This window comes from Mesocricetus auratus, unplaced genomic scaffold (assembly GCF_017639785.1).
Source record: "Mesocricetus auratus isolate SY011 unplaced genomic scaffold, BCM_Maur_2.0 Super-Scaffold_100011, whole genome shotgun sequence".
Taxonomy (NCBI): Eukaryota; Metazoa; Chordata; class Mammalia; order Rodentia; family Cricetidae; genus Mesocricetus; species Mesocricetus auratus.
The window spans coordinates 7,978,912-8,005,450 of NW_024429195.1; the positions used below are offsets into that span (position 1 = coordinate 7,978,912).

The following is a 26,539-nucleotide window of genomic DNA, read 5'->3' on the forward strand; positions in this document are numbered from 1 at the left end:
CCTGTCTTCTCCCTTTAGTTAGATTTTTACAGTGATTTTTGCCTGCCTATGAATATTTCAGGGATGAGGTTGGCAGATGCTTACTTGAGGGAGCCAGAGGGCAACAGGGGTATCCTTCTTGAGTCAGATTATTACAGCTTACACTCAGAACACTTAACCCACTGACCACAGGCAGCATCTCAGCTTGTTGGGCTGGTTTCATGGATAACAGAAGAGAGACTGATCTTGCTCTACTAATTCAAGTCTCTGAAACTGGGCCTCAATCAACACACCGGAAACTCATATTTCATGAGTAATATCCTTCCTCTAAGAGTCTTTGGGATGTGTATATTGATTATGCTATGGCAATTCTATCTGGGAAGAGTAGAATGGACCCAACATACTATAATTTTTTAGCATGAACAGGTTCCAGGAGGAATCAGAGAAGAATTTAGCTTTGGTTGGTTTTTGTCCTTTGAGACAGTTATGTAGAAAACTTTTCAGCTGGGCTGTAGTGGTACACACCTTTTAACCCAGCACTTGGGAGGCAGAAGCAGGCAGATCTCTGAGATCGAGGACAGCCTGGTCTGTAGAGGGAATTACAGGACAGGCAGGGCTACACAGAGAAAACTTGTCTCAAAAAACAAACAAACAAAAATAAAACAACAAGGAAAAAAAGAAAAATGAGAGAGAGACAGAGAGACACACACACAGAGAGACAGAGAGACAGAGACAGAGAAACAGAGAGACAGAGAGAGGAGAGAGAGAACTTTCTATGTGGATGAGGCTGGTCTTGAACTCCTGATCTTCTTGCCTCTACCTCCCAACCTCTCGAGTACTATGACTACAGGCAGAAAGATGTGTAAGTGGCTGGCCGGGGTGAAGGATGCATGGAGCACCTGGAAGCCTGTGTTCGCTTCTAAGAAAGCCTCTGTGAGAGGGACATTCTAGGGCAGTGCCATGCACTTGCATATGCCCAGCCAACAACAGGCCACTGGAGAAAAAAAAATGTCACAGTCCTGCAACCACCGAAGAGGAAGTAAAGCCGGTTTCACTTCTCTGGACTGGAGGAAGTGTGTTCATTATTCATTCACCTTCCCCGGCCCCTTCCTGGGCTTGCTTGGTTAACTGTTGAGGCCAGGATGAACATTCTCCCAAACTTTCCATCTTCACTTTGGATGTACTCGCTTTCCTATCTGGACTCTAAAATAAAAGGAACAAAGCAAACTTTTTTTTAAACTACATATATTATTTCCCTATTTAAACGCCAGAAGTATAAATATAAGTGTGTTTTATAAAAAGGCACACAACTGTAAGAAAGTTGTCCCTCCTGCTCTTGTTTGGAGCCAAGCTCCAGAGTGAACCTCAGAAAAGGAAGAAAGATTCTGGTCCCACGGTAGTCCCTCTGCCTTGAGCGCAGCACCACGGAGCAGCGCTCTCCGCACAGGGCACACGCAGGCAGCACTCCGGCCTCTTCCGTGTCTGCGTCTGTGGAGTAAGAGCGAGAGCCCCGCAGTCTTCACCCCTTCACTCAAGTGGGGACATGTCATGTCCTCAGGAAGTGGGCGAGACACAGTCCCAGAAGAAAACTGACCCTACCTGTCTCCCCCATTTGCACACATATCATGCGAGGTGGAGATGCTCAGAGTCCAGTGTCCCCGGCACAACCTACAGACAGTGAGTGTCCCCTTTCTCTCCCTGCAGAGAGAAGACAAGCCTACCCTCTGCGTGTTTAATGCTGTGACCCAGGAGATGATGCCGATAATGGAGAACATGTCTATTCTGGGTAAAAAGGTGTCTGACCTGAGAACTCTGGTAACTCTGAGATGCGGTTTCCCCGTGAGCGTCTACTGTCTCCGGACACCGAAGGGACTGGAGATGTATGACTGCAACACCCTCAGGGACTACCACACTGATATCGGTACTGCCCACCACACTTCACGCCAGCTGCCTCTCAGCACCAGAGCTCTTTGATATCAGATCTGTAGCTTTCCAAGACAGCAGGGAAACCTAGCTCTCTTATACGCAGACTGTACTTTATTTACCCTGAAATAGCTAATACCTTATGTGGTTTAACGGGCTGAAGTATAGAAAGATGTGTAGGGACAACTCTCCTGACCCTCTAAGCACTCAGTTGCCTACTTTAGGAAACCACGATTCTTAGCAAGATTTAAAAATCACAAGTTGAGTCACCACAAATGGAGTTGTTGCAAATTGAAACCTCAGTAGGCACACTGAGGGTGTAAATTATCAATACTTGGCTCTTCCATCCAGGTCTGTAAAATAAGAAGTGAAGATCTCATAGCTCTGTTTATTCCTATATTTAATTTACAATTTTTGTTTGTGTGTGTGCATATGTATATGTGAATATATGTAGGGGGCGTTTCTCCTTGTATGTATATGTGAATATATGTAGGGGGCGTTTCTCCTTGTATGTATATGTGAATATATGTAGGGGGAGTTTCTCCTTGGGGCCACCAATCAGCTCTGTCCTACCAGCTGTTCCCAAATAATCACACCGAGACTCAATATTAGTTATAAACGCTCAGCTGTTAGGCTTGTTTTTAGCTATTTCTTACAACTTAAATTAACCCATTTCTGCTAATGGATGTGCTATATGTGATGTATGTGTTTACCTCATATAGATACTTCCCATCCTGCTCGCTCTGTGTCTCATGGTGTCCTCTGCTGACCCCCGAGACGCCGCCCCTCTTCCTCCCAGTGATCTCTCTGCCTTATTAACAATGGGAGCAGCACATCTTCACAGTGTGCAGAAGGCTTATTCCACAGCAAATATGTGTGTGTAGGTATGCGCAGGTACCTTCGGAGGCCAGAAGAGGAAGTCAGATCCCCCCGAGTTGGAGTTGCGGTTATGAGCCGCTTAATGTAAATGCTGGTCCTCTGCCAGAGCAGCCCTCATGTTCTTAACTGCTGAGCCATCTCTCCAGTCTGCTCCACTAATTCTTAAAGCAGTGTTTTGCTAATATCCTCAGGGTGGAAGGATGAAACTCGAGTAACGTCATCTTTGTCTTCCAAAGTATATTCCAAGCACATAATAGGAGTTCGAGTTTTGTTCTTTCTTAACGCATGTGGCAGGGACACCACACAACTTCTAAAACTCACTTTGTATAATCCCATTCTTAAATGTTGTCAGCCTTATTAATGCAACTTTTTTAACAGCAGTGCTGTGCAGGATGAAAAGCTGTCCTAGCTGACTGGAATTACCCAATAGAAAGATTGCAACCTCTCCTCCAATACTATAGATTCAGGTCATGTCTTCTTAGCCAAGCATCAACAAGAAAAAGTGCTAAATTTGTCTTATCTAGACCAGAAAGTGACTCAAACCTCGGATTATTATTGAAAGGTGAACGGGTAATTGCTGAAGATCGGTTCACTTCAGAGTGTGAGTGTGCTTTAAACCTCAGAGTGGGTGTGCTATAACTTTTGCTGTAATGGATTTTGAGATTTCCTAGCATATATGCAGGGCTCTGTAGGCATGCTAAGTTAAACGGTTTTGCTTCCTGTCACTGCTAAATCTACACTTACTGATATTTCTCCAGACTCATATTTTGCTTAGCAATCTACTTTCATGTGGTTTGGAGCTGAGGATCTGAAAACTTTGATATCAGTGTTGTCTCCATTTTTGATCAGAGAGAGGGAAGTTGTAGGATTTGTCCCCAGAGTGCTACTCCAGCTCTGAGTACCTGCTGGAGGCTCACACAGCTTGGAATGCAGGGGCTTATTACTCAAGCAACTGATAATCTAATTCTTTAATTAAAGAACCAAAGATAAAACTAGCCTGATTTCACTCACATACTTCTTGGATTACGACATTTTAAAGCTGGAAAGAATTTAAAAATTACTTGGTCCAAACCCACCTTTCCCAGATTAAAAAATAACAAAGTTTCTGAATGGATCACTCAATATGTTGAAGAAAAGAATCCCTTAAAATAAGCATTTGGAGGGATGAGATGAGGGATGGGGTGAGAGAGGATTTCAGATACAAAGTCCAGAGTCCAGGAGCCCTCTAGGTAGATCTCCTGACACAGGACATTGGAGGAAAGGCTCCAAAAGAAGGATGGGGTGACTCTGGCCTGCTTCTCGCCCTACTAAGGGGCAGCCAGCATAACCCCAAGTAGCCAGCCTCTTGCTTTAACTAGAAGATTCCTGGCAGCATGTTTATCCTTGCTGCTATCTAAAGGTGAACTCTGAGTCACTCTCCAGAGGGAGTGGAAAACAGCGTTTTGGAAATGCAATCAAGGCCAGGTTGAAAACCAGAGATTTAAGCTTCTCAGTGAGTCAGCATGCATACCTGCTCATACAGAAAGGTGCAAAGCCTTTTATTTACAGTAAAGGGGAAGAAACGAGCCATGGCCACATCCTCAGTTATAATCCCACAAGCCAGGTTGGTGTGGGCCGATGGGACCACAGGGTGTGGTTCAGGAGAACGTGGGCTGGAGCTATGGATGGTTTGAGCAGAGGAACGGAAGGCATTCTGAGCTTCCAGGCCAGGAGAAAAAGTCAAGCTACAGGCTTGTGAACACATTAATCCCAAGGAGAGGCTGAAAATAAGAGACTGTTCAAACAAAGGATTTGCCTGAAAACAGGGGGAAGTACAGTTGAATAACCAGCCATGGTGGTACATACCTATAATCCCAGCACTTAGGAGGCATGGAGAGGAGGATCACCACAGATGTGAGGCCACCCTGGTCTGTATGGCCAGTTGCAAGCTGGCTAGGCCCACATAGGGAGAGAGTGACTGCCCCCACCTCAAAGAGGAAGAAGTGTAACCGGGGAGTTGAGGATGTGGCTCAGTTGACAAAGTGTTTCCCATGCACACAGGAGGACCCAGGTTTGATCCCCACCACCCACCTAGAGGCCAGGTGCAGTGCCCCACGCCTGTAGTCCCAGCTTTAGTGAACACAGACAGGAGACTCTACGGAGCTTTCTGGCCAGCTCACCTGGCTGAATTGCTGAGGCTTAGATCAAAAAAGAGACCCTGTCTCTAAAAATAAGGTAGAAGGTAGATTAAGAAATAATCTGGGGGAGGGGGTTGGAGAGATAGCTCCACAGTTAAGAGCACTGGCTGCTCTTCCAGAGGACCTGGGTTCAAATCCCAGCCCCCACGTGTCTGTAACTCCCAAGACATACTTGCAGGCAAAAACATCAATGCACATAAAATTTAAAAAATAAATAGCATATATAAATTATATATATAGGAAAGAAACGAAGGAAGGAAGGAAGGAAGGAAGGACCTTCAACAATGACTTCTAGCCTCTATACACACGCAAATGCACATCCACCCTGTTAGATGAATTTTTACTTGAGATTAAGGACAGGATTTCCAGAGATGCTGAGAAGACAAAACATCCTTAGCGTTTGTACCATTATAGTTATGTAAAGCAACAGTCTCAGCAGTGACAGAGATAAAGTAAAATACCTGTTCTCTCTGAAAAATATCAAAGGTGATTACATCTGTATCAAATATTCAGTAAGTATTTAATTCTTTTTAAAAACATTTACCAGCTGGGCATGGTGGCGCACACCTTTAATACCAGCACTCAGGAGGTAGGCGGATTTCTGTGAGTTCAAGGCAAGCCTGGTCTACAGAGTGAGTTCCAGGACAGCCAGGGCTACACAGAGAAACCTTTTCTTAAAAAACAAAAACAAAAAAAACTGGACTGATAGCCTCCAAAACAATACAGAGAAACCCTGTCTCGTAAAACAAAACAAAAAAAAACCTTTATTTTATTTAAGTGTGTGTGTGTGTGTGTGTGTGTGTGTGTGTGTGTGTGTGTGTCCCCACAGAGGCCAGAAGAGGGTATCAGATCCCTTGAAGCTGGAGTTACAGGCAATTATGAGCTACCATATGGGTGCTGGGAACCAAATCCAGGTCCCTTTCAAGAGCCAAAAGTGTTCGTAACAGCTGCGCTATCTCTCTAGCCCCGAGATTTAATACTTTCTGTCAAAGTAAACAAGTATATTCATCTCACTAGTGTGCAATTTTTCTCTAGTCTTTTATAAATCATAAAATTATACATATACCAAAGAATCGTTTTCAACTAAAATATTTTTAAAAGATGTATTTATTTTGTATACAAATTTCTGCCCACACGTATCCCTGCAGGCCAGAAGAGGACACCAGATCTCGTTACAGATGGTTGTGAGCCACCATGTGGTTGCTGGGAATTGAACTCAGGAGCTCTGGAGGAGCAGCCAGTGCTCTTAACCACTGAGCCATCTCTCCATCCCCACCCCAACTAAAATATCTTAGACATTTATCTCATTTTAGACTCTGTGTGCGTCTGTCTGTGTGTCTGTGTCTGTGGGGGAGGGGGTGCGCAAGCACGCCGGAAGTGTCGCAGCCCGGGGTCTGGAGCCGGAAGTGTCAGAGCCCCGGGTCTGGAGTTGCAAGTGGTTGTGACCCACTTCATGCTGGCGCTGGGAACTGAGCCCAGATGCCCTGCATGAGCACGGTGCGTTCTTCACCTGAGTCATCTTTCCAGCCCCAGATACTTTTTAGACATTTATTTATTTATTTTGTGCCGTGACACGTGGGGAGGTCAGGTTATAACTTGCAGGAGTCTTCTCTCTCCTTCCTCCATGTGGGTCCTGGCATCAAACTCAGGTAGGCAGACAGGCTTGGTATCAAGCACCTTTTCCTTACTCATCCATCCCGTAGGCTCCTAAAATAAATTCTTCATGATTGATTGATTATAAGTAAATATCTGGTGTGTAAACTTATTTGACGTATACCTGTTCACCCCAAACTGGGTAGTGTGAGAGGGCCTTGCCCAGCCAATAAAAGCCTAAAGGAAGAATAGTACACCCCCCCAGTCCAAGGCTTCATTTCACTATGCTCTCGCTATGTTTGGAGAAATCTATCGTTAAGGCTTAATGTACTGCTGAGCCACGGTGACAGACTAGACCACAAAGTGTCTCTCTCGATCCACAGGCACAACTCTTCGTTTGGATGTCTGGGATGGATGGAAGGAATTTCTCCTGGGATGTCTTCTTGGGCAAAAACCTGAAGTCCAACGATACTTATCGAAGGAGGGACCAGTTCTCAAGTACGAGAGCTAAGGAAGATGCTAGACGGATTTAAGTCACTCTGTTCTAAGCCTCCAGTCAGCCTTGAACCTTACACCGACTTATCGCTGTGATTGGTTTCTTAATTGAAATGCCAGGGTTTAGCAACAGACGTTGTCCCCAAACCATAAGCTGTTACTCAGTCTCAAACGTTGTCCCCAAACCATAAGCTGTTACTCAGTCTCAAACGTTGTCCCCAAACCATAAGCTGTTACTCAGTCTCCAACGTTTGGTTGTATTCGAGCTTAGCAATGACGAGCCAGGCTTCTCCTTTAGAGACCTTGTTAAGAACTGACTTGGCGACCTGTCGTTACCTCCGCCCAGCCTTCGCATCCCTGACTCTCAGGACAACCCAGACAGGGTAGCAAGCTTCACTCTCACTCCTGTCTCTGATGTGAGTCTCACTCTGCGTGAATGAATGCGTTTGCTGAGACCGGAATAAAAAGCCGTTCTTTTGCTCTTTTGTGAAGGGTGATGTGTCTGGGTCTGTTAAACGTGCTTGGCTTGGAGAAGCTGGCAGATAGTCTACTACAGTCAGCAGCAGCTTCCCAACTTTTAGTGGTGGGGTGTTCTAGAACAGTACCCTCTTGTGGGTGATTTGAACACGTTTTACTGAACGTAGACACTAACAGGAGCTCCAAGGGCTCCATAAAAAAAGAAAGCCAGGAGGCAGAGTTCTTACAACCATGAAATGGTTCATTTTTTTCCCCATCAGTTTCTGTTAGGGATAGTTGTGATCCTGTTTCGTATTCTGAATCCGAACAATTACCTGTGTTACTTTTAATACCGCTATGAGTGCACTGTTTATCGCCTTCCTTCGTACAGTAATTTCATGGTGGGCACCCTTCACTTTGTTTTGTAGGTGAGGAAACTGAGATTTCAAACACGTGCACGATCAGACTCAAATGCTCTCTTTATTCCTCTCTGCCTAGCCATCGTGCAGATACCGATTACTTACTTGCACTGCACAAGACCCTAGGAACCCAGCAGTAAAAAATAGATGGTGACCAATTCCTGGAGAAGCAGAATTGCAAACTACCTGGGGTTATGAACTCCAAGGCCCCTGTGCCTTGGTTTGAAGCCCTGCTCCTTCAGTATTTAGCTAACTACACTTGGACATCCATCTCAGAGAATGTTTGGGGAATTAAATGAGTCAGTAATCATAGTTACGTTTGGCACATAGTAAGCAAGATACAAAGCAAACTCTGTTGCTGCTATTATTCAGTATGAAAGGGGCTGTAACAGGACGCAGTGCAGACGGAACAACAGTGCACATCATGGGGACACAGAGAAGAGTACCCCAAGAGAGATACATACAAGTTGAGAGCTAGAGGAGTGTATCAAGACAGGTGATAAAGAGAAAGAAAAAAAATCAACGTGCTGAAGCAGATATTCCAGAACTATATGAAAACACCCTGGTGCAAGACAATAGCTTCAGGGAACCGGATGAACCCATGAGGGGATGAGGCAGTTAGCAGACAGAGGCCTCTCCCTAGAGAAATGTGACTGAAGTTTGACTTAGCTTTCACGTTCTCAGGAAGATATTGGGAGGGGTGTGGCACTAAGGTCCAAGGTGTGATCTGCTTTACAACCTACAGCTCACGCTGGGTGTGGCGGCCCATGCCTGGGATGCTAGCACTCAAGAAGGCAAAGGTAGAATCAGGAGTCCTAGGCCACGCTTAGCTACATAGAGGGTCAAAGACCAGTGTGGCCTACAGGAGAGCCTGTCTCATAAACCAAAACTGGTGTGTGTGTGTGTGTGTGTGTGTGTGTGTGTGTGTGTGTGTGTGTTGTACCTTCTGGTGTGCATGTGCGCATGTGTGTGGGCTTATGCATGAAAGCCAGAGGAGGATGTCAGGTGCCCTGCTCAACCACTCCACCATAGGCTTTCGAGACAAGGTCTCTGTCCGAAGCAGGCCAGTGGGCAGCCAGTCCTAGCAATTCTGTCTCTGTCCTCACGGTGCGGAGTTACAGGTTCGCCTGGCAGTACCGACATCCCAACCCCTCTGGAACATGTTCGCAGTTAAATGAGCATTGTCAGGAATATTTCCGTCTGTTTCTTGACTTACTAACCCTTTCTGCCAAACTTGTTCCATGCATTCAGGTACCAGAGAAGGGTGGCCCTGTACATCGCTGCTTTTCACGGGCACACTGAGCTCACTGAATGGGCTCTGCAGCAGGGCGTGCAGCCCCACGAGGCGGTTGGCGTTCACCCTTGTCGAGCCTGGTGTCGCGAAGCCCTCCACACAGATGTCTCTAATTGCCCTGTTCACGCAGCTGCAGAAGCCGGCCAACTGTTAATTCTGAAGGCCTTTGTCAACTGCAGCGTCCTGTGCCTGGAATGTAAAAATGCAGCAGGGCAAACACCCCTGGCCATCGCAGCAAAACACAAGCATAAAGACTGTGAATTGTATCTGCTGAGTAAAATGTGCTCCACGGTTTCTTTTCTAAAACTTTCAGTCCCGATGAGGATTTATATTAAAATAAAGCAGTGGATTGTCAGAGCTCAGAGCCACAGGGGCCATAAAAGTCATCTTGGTAGAGCAAGGGTCTCTGGGGCAAAAGTTGGAGACTCTGTGGTGGTGGATGGTTTCACTAAACCGAAAATGACTTCCCAGAGCTGGCACAAGGCCGGGGACAGGGGCTGGCAAAGCACTCAGAGCAAACCCCCACCTTGCAAGCAACGGTCGAGCAGGAAACACACGGATTCTTTGAGAATTTCACAACGGGCCACCAGAAACCAAATCACATTGCCACCCTTAGCAAACACAAACATGTTCTCAGAACGGCAGAGCCATCAGCAAGAAAACCAGCCGAAGAAAACTGCCCCAGCTGGGGGAGAAGAAAAGCACATAAGGAATGCCTACCTCCCCCAGGTCCCGCTCCCTCCAATTTCAAGAGTGGATCGCTCCCACCCACTGTCCCTCTGCACCGCACCCGGGGCTGACTGCTTGCTGAGGTCCTTCTCGGAGCACAGCGGGAGGACTCCGAGGGAGAATGCCATCTATTGCTTAGCCGTGGCCAGGTAATGTTTCCCCTTGAAACATGCAAGGGCATGTTGAATGAGGCAGGTCTGGGACAGAGAAATGTTCATGAAGCCCTACTGAGTGACACGAGGTGTTTTAGTACTACATTACTTCATTAGCATCAAGGACTTCCTCACTGAGCCTGGCGGCCCTTGCCTCTAATCCCAGCACCTGGGAGGCAGAGGCAGGCGTGTTTCAAGGCAGGTATGTATAGGAAGATCCTGTCTCAGAAAACAAATTCATAACAACTAAAGGATCTCATCTCAGCCTCGGAGCTAAGACTCGACCGGTGCTGTCGCCCAGTCCATGCGTCACCCTTTACTCCTGAAGTTCTCAGAAAGGGACACAGGACAAAGAAACTTAAAATATGGGAAGATGTTATCAAAACTGCCCCCAAAGCTGGGTGGCGGTGGTGGTGGCGGCGGCCGCGGCCGCTGGGGCTGTGGTTGCAGTGGTGGTGGCGCACGCCTTTAATCCCAGCACCCCTGGGAAGCATAGACAGGTGGATCTCTGAGTTTGAGTCCAGCCTGGTCTACAAGAGCGAGTTCCAGGACAGGCTCCAAAGCCACAGAGAAACCCTGTCTCGAAAAAACAAAAAACAAAAACAAAACAAAAAAACTGCCCCCAAAGGCTCAACAACCTTGAAAGCAGACAGGACAAGAACAAATGAAAAACAAATTGAACCATGAGGGCTTAAGGAGGCTGCCGGACAAGACTTACAGGAGGCAGGGCATCTGTCCTAGGTAGAATGGTAGGATTGGGGTTGATGTTTAAGGTGATGGACTATCACAGTTGGAGGACACAGTGTAGCAAATGGGCTTTCGGGAACATTCACACCCAGAACTGGAAATAGAGCATTTCCACTAAATCACTTACGTTCCGCTTTACATGTGAAGCGTGGCTGGGTGCGGAGGCTAGAGAGAAGCACAGATGCGTGGTTGGTTTTTTTCTTGCTCGGTCTCATGAGAAAGAAATCCACAGCTAGGCTACATAGCTTTCCTTTCTGTACTGGCTTTTCCTTTCCTCCTAACTTGCTGCCACCTAGTGGTGAGAGTAATTTAGGCTGTAAAATTCAGAAGTAAAGATCCAACTTTGTAAGTCAATTTTTTTTTATTTTTTTTATTTTTTGGTTTTTCCAGACAGGGTTTCTCTGTGGCTTTGGAGGCTGTCCTGGAATTCGCTTGGTAGTCCAGGCTGGTCTCGAACTTACAGAGATCCGCCTGCCTCTGCCTCCCAAGTGCTGGGATTAAAGGCATGCGCCACCAACGCCCGGCTTCTGTAAGTCAATTTTTAAGAATTAAAAAAAGTCAGCAGATCTCAGTGTGGTCTGTCATGCCTATGATCCTAGCCTCTTTTTAACAGAGTACACTGAAAATAATATTCACTTTCTATATTTTCTTTGCATTTACTAAACTATGACCTAACAGAGGCACTATTACGTTGATCAATTGAGGGGCCATCAGATTCCACTCTTGTAAAACATGTTTTGAAAAAATAACAGTATGTGCTTCTAGAGACACCCATTGCTCTTACTTAAGATTTATCCTGTTCTTACTTTCTCCACCTGGCTGTTTTACTCAACCTGTTACCTGTGAGACTAATTTGTATTTGTGTGTATTGACTTTTCTTACGTCTACATTTTCCAACTCTGTGTAATATCTCATGTCCTGTTGTATTTATCCATTTTTACTGGTAGAAGTCTGAGTTGTCTTTAACTTGTAGGCTGCTTTAAGTTAAAATACATGGCTATTTTCGTGTAAGTCCTTTCATGAGGTCAGATTGTTTCTCTTGCTCTGTATCTAGGGATGAATGGGTAATAGGATAAGTTTGTGGTTGGCTTTTGTAAATACTGATCGGTTTTCTCTGTTATGCTGGTGTTTTTGCGATTGTATGTCACAAAGATTAGAACTGTCAAATAGTCAATTCGGGGAAATTTCTGAAACAAAACAAAACAAAACATTTTGTTCCTAAAGGGGTTAGTGCAGAAGGGGACTCCCAGGAGAGTGGCCTGCCTGACTGTCTTTCCTTGGAAGTTACTTCAGGCAAACTGCATTCTGGTTCTCATTTCTCAGTATTTTTCTCTTTTACTTCAAGCCATCTGTTTTGGTCCACTTTCCATTGTAGTTTTTCCAGGATCTGCTTAGTTTTTCTGGGCTGCTGGGCTGTGGGAAGGAAGAGAGCCCTATCATCTCCTGCCCCTGTAGCTCCTTGTTGGTCTGGTCCACGTGCTCCATGGCAGTCACAGAACTACTGACTGGGGTTCGCTTGAATTGTCCGGTCAACCCAGACACTCAGAGGCTCCAAGTACTTATCTCCAAATGGTCACTGTAGCTCTCTGTCAAGCATACATACGCACACACGTACACGTGCACACACATGTGTGCAGCAGACACCTCCTCAATGGCCCCATGCACTAACATGGAGCTGCTATAATAAGTAGAAGATGAACAAGAACCCCACAGTCCATCGTGGGTCAGGTCAGCTAAAGGAAGGCTAGTCTTCCAAACCAGGACTCCAGACAACTTACCTAGCACCCCGCAGAAGCACTGTCTGGACCATCTGTCACTAAATGGACTCTAGATTAATGAAAATGAAGCTTCTAGAGTTGAATTAAACACCACATTGCCGCAGCTAGCACAGAAAATGTGCTAATGTGTGTTAACTTGGCGGGTAAGTGGGGCTTTTGCATAACTAAGATTGACTGAGACCAGAGGTCACGGAATCTTGATCCTTGGCATAGAAGACAGAGTGGGATCAACACAGGCCAAGTGATGTCTGTAGTGTTGCAAAACCAGCCTTCCTGTTGCTTATCAACAGATTCCAACGAGGTTCATGTGACCTGAAGTCCCGGTTAGTGATGACTGAAATGCGGAGACTGGCCCAGAGCACACGGAGAGCAGACGGCAGCCCACGGGCTCACACTGACGGGCTCTGCGCTTCAGATGCAAGCAGAGCTCCCTATTCTGTTTTGTTGGCAGTTTTCAAAGGCATACCTTATTGTTTCGTTCATGGTTTTGTGTCTCCGGTGCCTGGAGCGGTCCTTGGTATAGAGTGTGAGTGAATCCTGGAGAGCCAGAAGTCAGATGCCAGTGTAAGAATGACAGAAAATCCAAACCGGGAGAAGTGGGGGTGTACGTCACAATGAGGGAGAAAGGGCCTCAAATTCAGTCTCCTGGGTTATGAAGAAGAGCTGACTAAGTGTGAGTGACTGTTTCCAGGTTTAAGAGCTAATTCTGCTGGGCGTTGGTGGCGCACACCTTTAATCCCAGCACTCGGGAGGCAGAGGCAGGCGGATCTCTGTGACTTCGAGGCCAAGCCTGGTCTACAGAGTGAGTTCCAGGACAGCCTCCAAAACAATACAGAGAAATCCTGTCTCTAAAAACAAAACAAAACAAAAAACAACAACAACAACAACAACAACAAAGAATTAATTCTATGGGCAGCACACATGGTTAACCCACTTACAGGGTTCAAAGAGACATAACCACCAAGATAAAGCCAGAAGTTAGCCCAACAGAACACACAGAGAAAAGTTGAATTTGGTAGACCTGGGGACCACTCCTAGTGGGCACAGCATGTTAAAACCTAAAGGAAGGACGGCACAGTGGTTAAGAGAACTTACCGTTCTTGCAGACGATGCGGGGGTGAGCTCTCAGCACCCATATAGCTGTCAAAACCAACCCTAACTACAGTTCCAGGGAATCCAATGCTCTCTTCTGACCTCTGAGGACACAAAGCATACACGTGGTATTCATGTATACACGCAAGGAAAACACTCATTATCTCTAACATTTAATTGGGGTGGTTTGCTTACAGTTGCAGAGGTTAAGTCCATTGTCATCATGGTGAGGAGCATGGCAGTGTGCAGGCAGACGTGGTGCTGGAGCTGAGAGTGCTCATCCTGCAGGCAACAGGAAGTCAACTGAGGCACTGGGCAGTATCCTGAGCATGGGAAACCTCAAAACCCACCCCCTACAGTGACACACCTCCTCCAACAAGCCCCACCTCCTAACAGTGCCACTCCCTATAAGATTGGCAGGGGAGGAAATAACACTGAAACTGCCACACTCAAAAACATAAAATAAAATTTTAAAGCAAAAAAAAAAAAATCCACAGGACTTCTTCAGAGTACCAGAATGATTAAGGGAAGGATCTAGGCAAGGTGATGGATGACATAGCTGACTATATTGCTTTGTGAAAGGCAAGGAAGAAATCGAATGATGAGGAAAGTGGACTTTGCAAAATGCATTTTAGGGGGCCCAGGGAAAGAAAGACTAGAGGTGAAATTGACAAGGTAGACGATGTCTACATTGAGCAGAAACGTTTCTGCCCAAGTGGAGAACTGCCTCTTATTCTTGTCCCCACAGCATAGGGAGTTAAACAGGGAGACCACAGAGGTGGGGCTTTAGTAAGCAAGTAAACTAGACAAATGTCTTTGCTTTTAAAGACAAATCTGCGAAAAGCAAGACCCCACCCAGCAGAGAAAGGAAGCAGCAATATGACAAGCGAGAGACAGTGCAGACAGAGAGAGGAGCTGTTAGGGAGGAGGGAAACCGCCAGACATGAAGACATGCTGCTGAGCATAGGCTATAAACCCTCACTGATGGCGTGTGATGGCGTGTGATGCTGTGTGATAGCATGTGATGGTGTGTGATGCTGTGTGATGCTGTATGATGGCGTGTGATGCTGTGTGACAGCATGTGATGGCGTGTGATGGCGTGTGATGGTGTGTGATGGCGTGTGATGGTGTGTGATGGCGTGTGATGGTGTATGATGGCGTGTGATGCTGTGTGATAGCATGTGATGGCGTGTGATGGCGTGTGATGGTGTGTGATGCTGTGTGATAGCATGTGATGGTGTGTGATGGTGTGTGATGCTGTGTGATAGTATGTGATGGCGTGTGATGGTGTGTGATAGCATGTGATGGTGTGTGATGCTGTGTGATGGTGTGTGATGCTGTGTGATGCTGTGTGATAGCATGTGATGGTGTGTGATAGTGTGTGATGGTGTGTGATGGCGCGTGATGCTGTGTGATGGCATGTGATGGTGTGTGATGCTGTGTGATGGTGTGTGATGGTGTGTGATAGTGTGTGATGGTGTGTGATGGCGTGTGATGCTGTGTGATGGTGTGTGATGCTGTGTGATGGTGTGTGATGCTGTGTGATGCTGTGTGATGGTGTGTGATGCTGTGTGATGGCATGTGATGGCGTGTGATGCTGTGTGATGGCGTGTGATGGTGTGTGATGGCGTGTGATGGTGTGTGATGGTGTATGGTGGTGTATGATGCTGTTGGAGCAGTGACAGAAGAAACTGGGTTTGTTTCTAGCTTTGTATGTGGAGAGGAGAGCAAATGTATCATGAAGGGAACAAATTTAGAGAGACTACGAATGATGTGCTAAATTGTAAGTATATAGGAGAGAAATATTCTTATTGTGGGTCCAGAAGGGACATCTGCCTCTGGAATTGGAGTTACAGATGGCTGTGAGCTAGCACATGGGGCTGGGAACTGAGTCAGGGTCCTCTGCAAGAGTAGCCAGTGCTTTTAACTACGAGCTGTCTCTCTGGTCTGTAAGATCTTTCTTTAATGAATGGCATCTCATTGTACAAAGTAACACCAGCTACATTGAAATCTACAAGTCTTTCTTAGTACAGATGGAGCAACTGTAGTGAAGAATTAGTTTCGTAGCATTTCAGTTAAAGACTATCAAAAACAGACTTGATTTTAAATTTAAGAATACCCTGGAGTCAAGAAGGATGGGTAATGAGGGAGGGTGTGCTACAGAAAGCTGCCTAGGAAGGACAGACAGAAAATGTTATGACCCAGAAAATTCTCTACGACCTTGTGTGAGTTTCAATTTCTTGTGGCGGGCTGTAAACTTGTAGCACTAACTAGGGAGAGTATCCTTCCTGCTTCATAAGATATTGGCTTCAGAAAGACTGTTGTTAATATTTCCCCTCTGATCTATGCGACAAGTGAACTACACAGTAATGACATCACTCTCAATATTCAGCAATGTACAGGGAAGATTGGACCTCCTTGTGAATTATGTCCTTGTATTTTGTTTTGTTTTGTTTTGTTTGTAGTGCCTTTAAAGAGAAGCGATGGCTTCAGCAATTAGGAATAGCAAGAGTCCTGGCCAAAAAGAGTGTTTCTAACCTGACTATCCAAGGAGGTCCAGCAAAGCATGAAAACCTTCCAGAAACTACACTTTGAAAATTCACAGCAGCCCTGGTTCGCACAGGTCAAATCTCCAGTTCTAGCATCAATACGTCTAACAGCAGTTCTAATGCTACGTGACTTCAGATGTCGGATGTTTAACAGCATGCTTGCTTGGACCCTGTGTTATTAAAAGTTCTCTAGAGGAGCAGAACCCATAAAATGAATATGTATTAAGAGGGTTCACTAGGTTGGCTTGCATTGTGTTATTTTCATAGTCCAACAACAGCTGTCTTCACACCGGGGAAACCAGTACCTGCTCAGTCTGGGAGACTGGATGGTTCCACAGTTCCAACCTGATGCTGGAGGTGGAAAGGATTCCTGGTCTTCGTATGAGTAGACAGAAGAAAGTGGATTTTCCTATCAGGGAAGGAATGCAGCAGCAGCAGCAATAACAACAGGGGAAACTGAGGCACAAGGGCAAGCAGGCGAAAAGCAAAAGCCTTTCCTGGGACCTCCTTGCATACTGCTGACGTGGAGACTTGAATAAGAATATAAAAACCCATATACTGGAATTCTTAGGGTTCTCTTGCAGAAGTGTTTCCACTGGTGACGTTTTGCGGGTCCAAAAGCCCATGCCACGCCCAGTCTCTCGATGCCTATGGATCAGGGTGTAGCCCGCAGCCTCTGCTCCAGCACCTGTCGCAAGCTGCCATGCTCCCCATCGTGACATGAATGGACTAAACGTCTGAAACTGTAAGCCAAGACCCAACTGAATGTTTTCTTTCATAAGAGTCCCTTTGGTCATGGTGTCTCTTCACAAAACAGAGCAGTAACTAAGACAGCTGCTATTAGAAGATGCCATTTCAGGTGCATCTACCCACTTTTAAATAACGCAATAAAAAAAACCCTCATACACATCAGGGGCTCACCTTTATCCAACCTCTCACACACAGTCTCAGGGGCTAGCCTTTGTCCAGATAACCCCTCACACACAGTCTCAGGGGCTAGCCTTTGTCCAGATAACCCCTCACAGTTTTGGAGGTTTATTTCTTAGTCAATTCCAGATCCAGTCAAGTGGTCATCCAAGGTTAGCCATCAGGGGTACAGACGTCCAAATGGCACTTAAACCCTTAAAGGACAGTGCTGTTCTGATGTCAGATGTTAAGACGCCCCCCTGAGTCTCAGAAAGAACTCACAAGAAACCAAACAAACAAAAGCTGGCACCCCAAGATGCCTGTGGGTTGGGAAACCAAGGAGGCTATTAGAATGGGAGCTATAATTTTTATTGGGTTTTTTTTGCCTTTTTTCCCCCTATGTTAATGCTCTGGAGTTTAAACGCCATAAAAATGAAGAAATAGTAAGATAACTTTTAAATAAATAAAGTTCTGTATAACAAGAAGAGTTATTCAGAGTTCCTAGGTTCAGACATCATTTAACTTCTTGCTATTGTTTTCCCAAACCAAAGTGAAGCTTACATACATTGAAGTCCCTGAGCTTACATGTAGTAGATTTATCAAGCATGTGTCTGTGTGAACAGTACTGCAGTAAGCATGTAGAACAGCTTAGTTACCACAGGAAGTTTCTCCAAGCTGCTGAACAAATCTCAACCATTAGAAGACGGAGCTGTGCTTACACCAAGCTCTAGGAAGAAGATTTGGAAAACACCAGAACACTGCTGTACATGGGCTCTGATGTTTTATGATTAATTACATTGCCCTTTTTGTTTAGGCTTAGTTTGGTTTTGTGAGACATCATGTACTACATAGTTCTGACTGGCCTAGAACTAATTTTGTACTCAAGTTAGTCTGAAAACCTGTGGCAATCCCCCTGCCTCAGCCTCCCAAGTGCTAGCAATTTAAGTCATTAACTGCCACATTCCATCCAATACTAGGTTGTTTATTTTATTACTTCCTGAGTAGTTTGGGTTCTGTGAATGGATGTTTCATATTATCTATTGAAATGCATAGGGATTTAGACTGTCACCGTTTCTTAGGTATTATACATAAAGCATTTATGGACACTATCATCCAAGTGTTTTCTGGATATCTGTTTTCATTTCTTTTAAGTACATACCTAGGAACAGAAGTAGTTGATGATAGGGTGAGTACACAATTAGCACTGTAAGAAATCGTATAGGAGTTTCTTAGGGTACCCTTGCAGTTTCACACTTCACTGGCCACGGAAAAGAGCTCTCATTTCACACGCTTCCCTAACACTTGCTTCAAGGCCTAGAAAACAAATTCAAATGTTTCCAAGCAACTGGACAGAGTCCTTTTGCCTTACTCAGAAATCACAGATGGGCAAGAGACAGTTGTCCCTGTGCCGGCCTTTGTCAGGTCTGTGACCCTTGACAGCAGATGGGTCCAGCAGCAGGCAGTGGCTGCTGTGAGACATTTGTACACTGTGTGCAGATACGTTACTGTGATTGGCTTCACTTTAGGAAGCTGAACGGCCAACAGATAGGCAGGACTTCAGGGCAGAGAGACAGAGAGAGAGAGAGAGAGAGAGAGAGAGAGAGAGAGAGAGAGAGAGAGAGAGAGAGAGAGAGAGAGAGAAAGTAGGAAGTGAATCTAGGCATGCATAAGACGCCAAGGAGACATGGAGGGAGTCGGACATACACAGCGAAAGAAAGGTAAAGAGTCACGGGGCAAGATGGAGGTTAATAGAAATGGCTTAATGTAAGTTATAAGAGCTAGTGGGGGGGCTGGAGAGATGGCTCAGAGGTTAAGAGCCCTGGCTGCTCTTCCAGAGGTCCTGAGTTCAATTCCCAGCACCCACATGGTGGCTCACAACCATCTGTAATGAGATCTTGGTCCCTCTTCTGGCAGAACACTGTATGCATAATAATAAATAAAATAAACATTAAAAAAAGAGCTAGTGGGACAAGCCTAAGCTAAGGCTGGGCTTTCGTAGTAAATAAGAAGTCTCGGTGTCATTGTTTGGAAGCTGGCTGGTGGTGCAGGCAAACACTCACTTTTGGTAACCTCCACCAATACAGCTCTTGTACAGGTCTCTGGCAGCCCCTCTTAGCCCGGCCAGTGTTGTGACCCTTGGGCAGCCCTTAGGTGTTGGGATAAACCTTGAACAAACTCTACAACACTCCGAGGAGTTTTTCCTCCTTAAAGCTCGCTGAAATTCCCTGCCCCCATGTTCAGACTCCTGTCTGTTGCCAGGCATGGTGGCGCATGCCTTTGATCCCAGCACTCAGGAGGCAGAGGCCAGTCTTTCTACAGAGCAAGTTCCAGGACAGCCAAGGCTATGCAGGGAAATCCTATCTCAAACACACACACACACACACACACACACACACACACACACACACACACACACACACACACACATACACACACACACACACAAACCCTCCAGTCCCTTCCACCTCCCTGGCATTAAGAAACTCAGTTTTCCACTATGACCCTTTACCCTGATAGCCTATGCAAGGCAGCGTCTAAAGATAAAACCAGCCTTGTCTGGGTAAACAATTCCAGGAGGGAGAGACTACAGGCTTGTATGTAGCCCCAGAGGCTGCATTCCCCAAACCTCCTATATAAACCCCAAGTGTTTGCTTCCTCTTTTTGAAGACACCACTTCCCTCCTGCATCTGTTTCCCTCGCTGAAATTAACAGTTCCCTCTGTTGAGGTCACACTGGTCTCTTTCCTGCCTCCTGTCTCTCTAAGCTGCCTCAGAAATTTAACACTGGGTAGTGGAATCCTTACTCCTACAAGCTCCATGGCTCTTGTGTAGATCCGCAGCGCCAGGATCCTTGGAGCTACAAGGATCACAACTCTTTTATAGAAAATCAAGATCCCTTGGCCTTGGGCAGGAGCCAGCACTGAAGACTCTAAGTAGGCAGGGATCTGACTCCTCACCTTTGGGTGACTGCCAATTCTGCAGCTCCTGGAAGACCACTGGCTCCTTAGAACTCATTAACTCTTCCAGCAACCAAGGCCTATAATAAAAAATAATACTTTTTAGTACATTAGGAGAGAGGGAGGGAGAGAAAGGGCGGGAGAGGGGCAAGAGAGTGTGCATGTGTATGGGAACATATGTGCCAGGGTGTGCTTTGAGAAGTCAGGGAACAACTTACAGGAGTCATGTGGGTCACAGGGATTCAACTCAGGTCTTCAGTCTTTGTAGCAAACACCTCTTTCCTATTAAGCCATCTCACTCAGCCAATCTGTTTGGTCCTTTACAATCTTCAATCCCTCTTCAGTTGCTAAGAAACCAGCCATTAAAAGAAGAAGGAAGGAAGGGAAGGAAGGGAGGCAGGCAGGAAGGAAGGAAAGGAGGAAGGAAGGAAGGAAGGAAGGAAGGAAGGAAGGAAGGAAGGAAGGGAGGGAGGGAGGCAGGCAGGAAGGGAGGAAAGAAACCAGCCATTTTACCATTCTTGCCTCTCAGGTCTGCCTTTTCGGCTGTCACGCATCAGACTGCTCTGTCACCTCTGTGACTTGATGTGTTGGCTGCTCAGCTGTTTCCATTGTTGCTATCTTGTTGGTTTTACCATCGCTGCTGCTTCACTGTGTCTGCTTCTAGAAGTAGGCAAGAAACCACCACTGCAGGGAAGCCTTTTGTTGGGTCTGAAGTTGCAGCATGAAGGGGTGCAGTGTGGAGAGATCACCAACTGAGCAGCCAGCTTTGAAACCCAAAGAACTGGCGTTTGCACAGATCCCAGCCCAACCTCACACGTAAATGAAGGTATGTTTGCTCAGCGTCTCCCTTTTATACAAACACAGCAGTCCTTTGACTCGGCCACCAGGGGGCACACTCCATTTCTGACCTAAGTAGAAATGGTTTCAGGTTTACTTTGGATTCACAAAGGCTGTGACGACACAAAGTCTTACACTAAGTGTTTAAAACCACTGTAGTCAGGGCTGCACTTTCAGAAACCAGCGCTAACACCTGTGCTCACTGTGTGGCTCCCTCGAGGTGTCTGTAGAGGGGACACAGAAGCCAGCGATTGTGTAAGGACAGCCCATCTGGCTGTTGACTGGCAGTCCTCTTGTTCAAGGCATAAAAACACAATGGGATAGACTAACATCTGCCAAAGAAGTCAAATTTCCCATTCCACCCTGTTTCTGCTTATTGCTGAACAACGAGCACCAGAAGGCTGTTTTTTTTAAACAAGCATTTAAAACATTTATCATTAATAGCAATAATGGTTTTAACAGCACTTTACCAGTTCTTAACATTTGATCACCTAAGAGCCATGGGTCCTCCTCATTCGTCTCTCAGAGAGACATCAGTGAAGCACACAGTTGTAATTAGATATGAAGGATATGGCAGAAACAGAGACGCTCTAAAAGCTGATTGACACTTCTGTCTGCATGGCAGGTTATGCAAAAGGCTGTCTCTAGTTGAGGATGAAGGAAAGCTTTTTAAGAGGTCCCGGGTTAAATCCCTAGACTCCCAGATAAAAAGATAGTAATGAATTGTCTCTCCCCCATTCCTTTCTCTCCTTCCCTCCCTTTCCTCCTACGGTGGGAGAAAGATTTGGAGAGTCACTATCAATTGCCATTCTATAGTCTCTTATATATGAGCCAAAGCAAAAGAGGTGACCAAATTCTCACACATCGTCAAAGAAATAATGGCATTGCTTTGAATTGTGTAAACATCTGCTATTGTCATCATTATTATCTTCTTCAGTATAATTTAGATCCATACATAAAACTTAGTACAGGGATGAAGATGTAATTAGTGATAGGGTAAATATTTAGTGTTAAGGAAATCCTGGGTTTGATCCCCAGAAGCCCCCAAACATGCCAAACAATCAAAGTTGCCAGGGAGATGGCAAGTTTGGGGAGCTGAGTTCCTCTTGTGATAGACAGTAGAGTAAGATACACTATTGCAAAACGTTGTCCTCTGACCTTCACACACCTGGCTCACACATGCCAAATACACACATCATAACAATAATTGTTATATATACAGTGTAATATATATATTAACATATATAATAAATGTTACAAATTTTGAACATCAGCCCGGCATGCAGAAGGATTGCTCAAAGAAGACTGGTGAGACCTCTATCAATCCCCTTCAAGCTTTGACAAATAATCTTCTGACTGGTTTCTTCGTTTTTGTTGTTGTTGTTGTTTTTTTTGTTTTTCAAGACAGGGTTTTTCTGTGGCTTTGGAGGCTGTCCTGGAACTTGCTCTTGTAGACCAGACTGGTGTCGAACTCACAGAGATCCTCCTGCCTGTGCCTCCCGAGTGCTGGGATTAGGTTTCTTCATTAAAAAAACAAAAAAGAGGCCATACCTACTAAATAGGTAAACCACATATGTAAGTTGTGTGCAAATGAATGAACAAAGTCTCCGTTGCGTCACTTCATTGTTTCCTTGTGTTTAATGAAAGTGGTAACGGACATACATAACAAGGTTCTTGCGAAATGTGAGTTCAAAAAAAAAAAAACATTCCCGACACCGATTAACAAATGTTGGTTATTGATATTACTAACCTATGCCCCACAAGTAGGCTGATGCCATAGAGCCTAGAGCTGGGCACCGAGTAAGCACTTTTACACATTACACTTTTGAAAAGTTTATTTTTCGTGTGTGTCTTGCTTGCGTGTGTGTGTGTGTGTGTGTGTGTGTGTGTGTGTGTACACCACGAACGTCCTGGTGCTCATGGAGTTCAGAAGAGGGTGTTGTATCCCTTACTACTAGAGTTCAGGACACGGGGAACTGAGCCCGCGTCCTCTGCAAGAGCAACAAGGGTTCTTCGCCATCGAACCATGCCTCCAGCCCCGTACATCACACGCTTGCAGGACGGTTCATGAATGAGAAACTCGCGCCTTCCACTCCTACCGGCGGCCCCACCGCCCCCTCCACCCCAGCGACGCAAGCTCCGCTCATCCCTGCTCGCCCGGCCGCCAAGGACCGGAACCCAAAGCCTGGGGGCCGTGCGGCGGCGCCGGAGCTTTCCTTGTGCCTGCACAGAGGCCGGAAGCGGCGAGGGCGGGGCCGGCGCTGCGTGGAGGAGCCGGGAAGATGCTGCTCGACTTGTCGGAGGAGCATAAGGAGCACCTGGCCTTCCTCCCGCGAGTGGATGCCGCAGGTGAGGCCGGGCGGGGACGGCGCGGGTGGGTGGGGGGCGGCTTGCGGCGGGGACGGTCCCCGGGGCAGCCCGGCGCTCACGGCCCGCTCGCTTCCGTTGCAGTGGTGGCCGAGTTCGGGCGCATCGCCGTGGAGTTCCTGAGACGCGGCGCCAACCCCAAGATCTACGAAGGCGCCGCCCGTAAGGAAGCGGGGAGCCCGGGCTCTGCCGGCCGAGGTGGAGAGCGCGGCGCGTGCTTCCCGCGGGGGCCCCCGCAAGCCCCGGGCGCTCGCACCGCTCCCCGGCAGCCTGAGCCCGCGCGGCTGCAGCCGGGGGCGCTGGCTCTGCGAGCAGCCGGGACTGCGAAGCCCGTGCGGTGAAGTCGGTGCCCTCGAGTTCAGGGTGCACACAGCCCCGCCTCCCTTTCGGGAAACTGACGCCGCACGCCCCAGAGCGGGACTGTCGGTTAGATGAGCCGGGGGCAGCGCTCAGTCGGTGTCTGCAGTCCCCGTGCCCCCCGGGAGCCGGTGTCACTAAAGCTGGAGGAGGGCGGTGGAGTGCTCGATGCTCAAGGACATCCCCGCTGAGTTCCCCTTCCGCCTGGCGCGCAGGGGCTTCGCGTCTCTTCCCGGGTCTGAGCTTCGTTGGGCTTTGCCTGGAGAGAGATAGTGAAGGCGTCCGCTAGTGGGGAGGGCTGGGAAGGGACGGGGATCCCCGCCCCGCTCGCCTGTACTGCGTGCTTTTTGAGGACAGGGTAGCTGAACATGCTTATTTTTAATCGAAAGGGTGATCTGTCCCTTCCTCCCTCCCTCCTGCATCCCCTCCCTCCCTCCCTCCCTCCCTCCCTCCCTCCCTCCCTCCCCCTTAGGAAAACTCAATGTGAGTAGTGACACTATCCAGCACGGTGTGGAAGGACTAACGTATCTCCTCACTGAGAGCTCCAAGCTCATGGTAAGGCTTCTGAGGACGGCACTGTACCGACTAGGTTCTTTCAGACAGGCGCCAGTTATAAGGTAGTAACTACAATGGAATCTGTGCGGTATACCCAAAGGGTAAAGGGGCGGGGCGCTCTCTAATGCGAACACCTCTGGCTAGTATAAATTATAATCGTCTCTAATTCTGTGGCACGTGCCATCATACGTGTATCCTAGGATGGGGAGAATGAAATAAATGGATCGGCAGTCAGTATCTGACTCCATGGGAAAATAGTAAATAAAATTGGGCGTCTTAATTCTTTCTGTTTTTTAATAAGGTAATTTAATAAGGTTATTTTGTATGTTAGTAACTTGGATTTTGGAGCGCTGGGCAATGATTGTCTTTCACCGTAGGGAATGTTACAGACAGAAGTGAATTATAGGATATAATGTACTTTTGTGTTTGGAAGCGTTTTATCATTTACTAGACAAAGATGAACCCCAGTGCTCTGTTGAACTCAATTTCTCTTTAGATTTCCGAGCTGGATTTCCAAGACTCTGTTTTTGTTCTGGGATTCTCTGAAGAACTGAATAAACTGCTACTTCAGCTTTACCTGGACAACAGAAAGGAGATCAGAAGGATTCTGAATGAGTTAGCACCTTGCCTTCCCAGTTACCATAGTCTTGAATGGCGGCTAGATGTACAGGTATGGCCTTTTTTTCTTTTTCAATCCGACATAGACTATAAGAACTATTTATATGCTCTGTTATTTACAAGCTTAACCAAGCTCTGCTTTGAAAAAAAATGTGTCTATTTTAATGGTAATTTTGGGTCATTTCACAAATTGCTTATCTTCTTTTATTTCTAATATAATGTACTGAGTTTAATTTGCAAAGGTTTTTAATTTGTTTTTATGACATGTTTATTTAGTGTGTGTGTGTCTGTGCACCGCACTTGTGTTGAGCTCAGAGGACAGCTTTTGGAAGTTTCTACTGAGGGATTGAACTTAGCCCATTGAACTATCCCAAAGGCCCTAATTTCCATAAACTTAAGAAACCATTTTAGGCTCTTACCTTTTTAAGAGACGTGTATTTACCCCCCCCCCCCCCCCCCCCGTGGGGGTAGGCAGGGTTTCTCTGTGTAGCCTGGCTGACCTGAAGGTCACTCTGTTGACCAATCTTTGAACTTGCAATGTGTGCCTTTTTATCCTGTTTAAGGAATCTTTTCATACCATAAGGCTTCATTTACAGTCTCGGTTTTTTTTTTCTTTCCAAAAGCTTACTTTTTATTTCTTAATTTGTGATTCATCTCAAATTATATTTTTATATGGTATAGTGTAGTTTTAAAGTTATCAATGCCACATAATTATGAAATAGTTATTGTGTTCTTTTGTGTTCCTAAGCTTGCAAGCAGAAGTCTCCGGCAACAAATTAAACCAACAGTGACTGTAAAGCTGAACCTCGACCAGAATGGCGACCACAGCACCCATTTTTTGCAGACAGACCCAGCTACCCTGCTTCATTTGGTTCAGCAGCTGGAGCAAGCACTGGAGGAAATGAAAACAAACCACTGCAGGAGAGTAGTCCGCAGCATCAAGTAGCTCCGTGGTTCAGTTGGAGATGCAGGGATTGCAATCGAACATATGGATTTCATGGCCTTCCTTTTCCAGTTCAGGATGTGGAAGTCTTGATTAGAAGCTAAAGTACAGTTCCTTTCTGGTGCTAAACGCAGTCAGCTTCTTCACAAATTGAAATTCGTTTTATATTTTAAATGTATAAATAGGATGGACTCAACTAAAAAAAAATCAGTACTGCTCATGTCTTCTGTGTATAAGGACTCTCCTGGAGTACTGTTTGTGTCTTCTGTATATACGTGATTCTCCTGGAATACTGTTTATGTCTTCTATATATATGTGATTCTCCTGGAGTACTGTTCGTGTCTTCTGTGAAATTATATATACATGACTCTCCAGGCTTGGGTATTTTTTGTCTATTTTATTTTCTTTTTCCTTGATCAAAATTTGAGAATAAAATTTACTGTTACTACTTAGAACTTTTTCTAGACTGATATTTTTTACTTCTGAAAGCACTATATGATTATAGCCATAGGAAAAAAATAAATAGAATTTTTACAAAATTGTATATATTGTTACAGGTAGCTTATATATTCTTGTTGGTATGTGAAGATGACGAGTAGTCATTACCATATTGCTTTCATTTGAGTTACTGGAGCTAATTGTTAAGGGATATATAAATGTGTATGGTTCTATTGTGCATTTTATCAGGGACTAATTTCCCCTATTCCCAAAGCAACTAAAAGACACGTCATCATTTAC

At 46.0% G+C, this 26,539-nt stretch overlaps 2 protein-coding genes and 1 long non-coding RNA gene across 4 annotated transcripts in view; 2 read left to right on the forward strand and 1 right to left on the reverse strand.

Moving 5' to 3' along the window:
• Positions 1-18,280, forward strand: part of Ankub1 (ankyrin repeat and ubiquitin domain containing 1) — a 36,194-nt gene extending 17,914 nt beyond the window's left edge. For both annotated transcript variants that reach the window (XM_005077956.4, XM_021231708.2), the window contains 4 exons: positions 1,684-1,900; positions 6,935-7,049; positions 9,173-10,093; positions 16,179-18,280. In XM_005077956.4, coding sequence (XP_005078013.1) covers positions 1,684-1,900; positions 6,935-7,049; positions 9,173-10,093; positions 16,179-16,308 — 1,383 coding nt within the window. In that variant the 3' untranslated portion in view covers positions 16,309-18,280. The remainder of the gene's footprint in view (positions 1-1,683; positions 1,901-6,934; positions 7,050-9,172; positions 10,094-16,178) is intronic.
• Positions 13,943-21,112, reverse strand: LOC110342378. Its single transcript, XR_002384426.2, has 4 exons — positions 20,638-21,112; positions 20,343-20,471; positions 20,125-20,204; positions 13,943-13,995 (listed from the first exon to the last, which is right to left on the reverse strand). It is a non-coding gene; the product is annotated as an uncharacterized LOC110342378 (long non-coding RNA).
• Positions 21,113-23,166: 2,054 nt separating this feature from the next.
• Commd2 (COMM domain containing 2) lies at positions 23,167-26,253 on the forward strand. The gene is made up of 5 exons (XM_040754401.1): positions 23,167-23,310; positions 23,413-23,490; positions 24,158-24,240; positions 24,737-24,910; positions 25,607-26,253. The coding sequence occupies exons 1-5, from the start codon at positions 23,244-23,246 to the stop codon at positions 25,802-25,804; spliced, it is 600 nt and encodes a 199-aa protein (XP_040610335.1). The 5' UTR covers positions 23,167-23,243; the 3' UTR covers positions 25,805-26,253.
• The last annotated feature ends 286 nt before the right edge of the window (positions 26,254-26,539 follow it).

What these genes read in the sequence shown, in the direction of transcription:
- Commd2 (XM_040754401.1), top strand. Translation starts at nt 23,244, where the DNA reads ATGCTGCTCGACTTGTCGGAGGAGCATAAGGAGCACCTGGCCTTCCTC. An exon ending in GATCTACGAAGGCGCCGCCC is followed by an intron (nt 23,491 to 24,157) that starts GTAAGGAAGCGG and finishes CCTCCCCCTTAG; the next exon opens with GAAAACTCAATGTGAGTAGT. An exon ending in AATGGCGGCTAGATGTACAG is followed by an intron (nt 24,911 to 25,606) that starts GTATGGCCTTTT and finishes TGTGTTCCTAAG; the next exon opens with CTTGCAAGCAGAAGTCTCCG.